The sequence below is a fragment of the Etheostoma cragini genome, chromosome 8 (assembly GCF_013103735.1).
Source record: "Etheostoma cragini isolate CJK2018 chromosome 8, CSU_Ecrag_1.0, whole genome shotgun sequence".
In the NCBI taxonomy this organism is placed as follows: Eukaryota; Metazoa; Chordata; class Actinopteri; order Perciformes; family Percidae; genus Etheostoma; species Etheostoma cragini.
The window spans coordinates 1,490,141-1,494,040 of record NC_048414.1 but is presented as its reverse complement, the minus strand read 5'-3'; the positions used below and the strand labels follow the sequence as shown (position 1 = coordinate 1,494,040).

Sequence of the window (3,900 nt, the reverse complement as noted above, 5' to 3'; positions counted from 1 at the left end):
GGGATTTGTCCCTGTCTAATCTGAATCTGAGAGACTCTTCGTTAATCCTGATCTTCACTCCGATTGGGCAGCATGGGGTCACATGTTCAGCAGGTGTCGTCTTGTTGACAATGATCAGATTAAAGACCCCCTTCACATGTGGGGACATTAAACCGGATTTAAACCCCGACTGCAGTCTGGAGCCCGACTCCATTTCATTTGATCCTAACGTGGCCTGTTCACATCAACATGGATCAACTAGAGAACTGCACTGTAAGAGATCATCTTTTATCCATCTCTCAGTGAAATTACATCAATGTGTTAGTTTTAAGTCAGTTGCACTAGACAGTTTTGATTATTGCCCCCCCCCCCACCCCCATAAAGTACACCTATGGGTAATAGTGAGCGACTTTCTAGGATCCAAAATAACTTTCAGTGGATTTTTTTGTACATGCGAAAGGAAACTACAGTGAAATCTCTTGTTAAAACTTTTTATTTATTTATTTTTTTAGCATGTTGGCTTTATCATTTAATTTCTTTTACAGTTTATTCCCCCTTAATGTAGCAGTTAAAAAAAGGGAATGCAGGTATGTGACAGGATGTGAACTTTAGTCTCCAGCATGAAAGTGGGACGTGCTCCATGTTTACTTAAAAGGTTGGATATACTGTAAATTTCTTTACATTGTTTTGTTTTATTTTGATGTAGATATTTGTTTAAACTGCATGTTTTGATGAAGCTCTAATTTACATTTCATCATGCAACCCTGTGTTGTTAAATGACATTAAGGAACATGGAAAATGAGACTCGGGCAGTCTGCGTTGCATCTTTAGTCTACATTTAGTTTGTCATTTTAGTACAAAATGTAATCTTTGTGTTTACTTTCCTTCCATCGCTGCTCACCAAGGAGACACATAAGATAACCCCTTGATCTCATTAACTCAGACTCAGAATTGTGGATTTCGTCCTCCATCACCTACAAAAGGACACAGGTTGGTGAGGGATTGCTTATTGAAGGCCAGCGTGAGGAAGGATGATTACACTGCTTTAATTCAGCTAAATGAGCTCTGAAGCTGCACATTGGGAGTCTACTTATATTATTGGTGACTGGTTCAAATATGAAATAAACTGTCTTCATTTTTCTTCAACAACAACTTCTGAACAGAAAATTACAAACAGCTGTCAAACCTGCTCTCACAACTGACATCTCCCACATGTACACTCAGTCATTTCTGTGTGGCCTGAGCACCCTGTGACCTAAAACAGTCCTTTTTTACACTGGCCAAAAAGTGTGTGCAGCTCCTGACTTTCATTTGAAAGCTTGTGTCTGCCTCAAAATGACTTGATTCATAGAATTAGAGTCACATTTGTCAGATTATAGCCCACCCAGGACCTATTGAAATACCTCTAAAAAGGACCAATACATTCAGTTTCTGGAAGTGTTGTGACACGTATAAGCACTTTTTGGCACACCTGTCTGTCCAGGCATCAAATCTACAACCCTCCCCTCCACTCTCACCTCCAGGTAGGGGACGATCCTGCACGAGAACTCCCCCAGCAGCCAGTTCTTGGTGAGCTCGTGGAACACCACGAGCGGCAGGCAGAAGAAGACGATGACGAAGTCCCAGAGCGCGAGGTTGGCCAGCAGCGAGTTGGAGATGCTCCTCATGTAGTAGTTGTGACACACGATGCACATGACCGACACGTTCCCGATGATCCCCACGCTGAAGATGACAGTGGCGGCGATCATGACCGCGTACGCCCCGTACGACTCACCGGTGACCGGGTAGAACGGGTTCTTCATCTGCTTCCGTCGGGTCCGCGGGTTCACCGGCGCGAACGGCGTGGTGTCGGGAAAGTCCGGCAGGGAGTAGTCCTCCTCATAGTCACTGGTGTTGAGTCCAAAGGGGGTTCCCGGCTCGTATTCCTGCGCCATCGCTGCTCCGTCCTGTATCGGCTCGCTCCGCTTCCTCCTGCCGAGTTTAGCACTCCGTCGCCGCCGCCGGTTGTGTCCGGTTCTCCCGAGGCTACACGTGCGTCCATGTGGGGTTTGTTTAAGCACCTCTCCCGGGCTGCATTGACTACTCACTTGCAGCTCCCCGGCCACGTTTACATCCGTGCGTAAAACTTCGTCTCCGGGTACCCGTCGGTTGCGTCCAACTCCATTTTGCGCAGGGGTTTTACGCACATCGCGCCGGGGTATCGGTGTCCCTAGCGGGTCTGAGGATGACGGGTTTACGGTATCAGCCTGCGTATTCGCACCGAGCGTCCCTCCATTGTCCTCCCCGGGGACAGTACTACATCTCCGGCTCTGCGCATTCCTTTCAGCGGTGGTGGATTCATAATGAGGACTGAAACTCGTCTTGGTTTTCTGCCAGACGAGCTGACTCGCGACGGCCTCGCTGCACAGCCACAAACACAGCAGCCTGGAGAATGGAAGCAGCATTGTGTGGTTCTGTCTAACCCGCAAGACCGAACTGATGCGTTTTCCGAAATGATTGATCCATCGCTTGTCTCTGGTAATCGGTCCAAAAGCTTTAATCCGCCACACAAAATAAATCAAATTAGTTTTTTTTCATCTTTCTGAAAAACCAGCTTTCACAAGGTATTTGGTCGTGTATAAGATGTGCACCTGTCGGGTTCGGGTGCGTCCCGGAGCAGCTCGAGTCTGGAGGCATCACCAAAGAGACCAGAGCGGAAAATATTTCCTCAAATTGGGCTGAAAAAAGTGAACTGACCGTTCAGATCCTACGCAGCTGGAATAAGGGAGAAAATGCTGAATCCCAGCCGGTGTAGGTCCACCTCCGTCCCATGAAGTTTCTACGGTCGGATGATGCGGTTGGTGCGTGGTGACATGCGCGCGGTGGAGACGCCGAGCTCCGTCTGAAAGAGAGAAGAGGACCGGAGAGTAGGAGGAGGAGGAAGGCTGCAGGAGGAGGGGGAGTCATCTGCACTCATCCCACAAATAACACACTGAACTGTAATCTGAGAGGGATTATCATAAACATTTCTCTTGTATATGTCCTGATGTAAAACACTGACACGATCTCAAGCAGAAAAGGAGCAAGCACAACTGAAACAAATACTACTAACAAGTGGTTTCTTTAAATGAGCAGATCTGTAGTCCATGCGAAACCCTATACCAAATAATACAGAGTTATACAACTAATATGAACATTTTGATGATTAAGGATAACACGTTAAGTACAGTTAGATATATTATTATTACTGGATTCAGAGTTACTTGATATAATATTAGAACTAATTTAAAATAGCACATTTATAAATGATCATGGAATTGAGGGTGTACTTTTGATATTGCACAGTATTGCACAGTTTGTTATTCAATTAGGCCTAATAAAAGTTTGAATAAAAATACTGAAATGTCCCAACATGCCTCTGCAGTTTGGTCAAATTATTTGTAGTAAATAAAGGCTCAAGGAGAGGTTCGTTGAATGTCAGAGCAAATACTTACAGCTCTTGTCTGCCATCTAGCTCAACGCCAGGGTGTTATCCTGACATTCTCCTGCTGCACTCACCTGCAACATTTAAATTAAAAGACTATTAAAGGGCTTGTTTACACTTAGTGAATCTATTAAGGCTGCTGGTCTTGTTTGGGTTTTTTCTTTAACTTAAAGACCTCAAATGCTCATTTTCAGGTTCATAATTGTATTTTGAGGTTGTACCAGAATAGGTTTACATGGTTTCATTTTCATAAACACCACATTTTGTTGTACTGCACATCGCTGCAGTTCCTCTTTTCACCCTGTGTGTTGAGCTCTATGTTTTAGCTCCAGAGTGAGACATCTCACTTTTGTTCCATCTTTGTTGGGAGTCGAACATGTACAGTACCTAGTTAAGGACTACTAGCCAGTCAGAAGCAGAGTATGAGGGCCCTGACAGTACCTAGGTAAGGACTACTA

General features: G+C 45.1%; 1 protein-coding gene across 1 annotated transcript in view; it reads right to left on the bottom strand.

The window, feature by feature from the left end:
• The window catches only part of gpr37a (G protein-coupled receptor 37a), a 6,597-nt gene extending 3,709 nt beyond the window's left edge, over nt 1-2,888 (bottom strand). Inside the window, exon 1 of the mRNA XM_034880238.1 lies at nt 1,497-2,888. Coding sequence (XP_034736129.1) covers nt 1,497-2,423 — 927 coding nt within the window. The 5' untranslated portion in view covers nt 2,424-2,888. The remainder of the gene's footprint in view (nt 1-1,496) is intronic.
• Nucleotides 2,889-3,900: the final 1,012 nt, after the last annotated feature.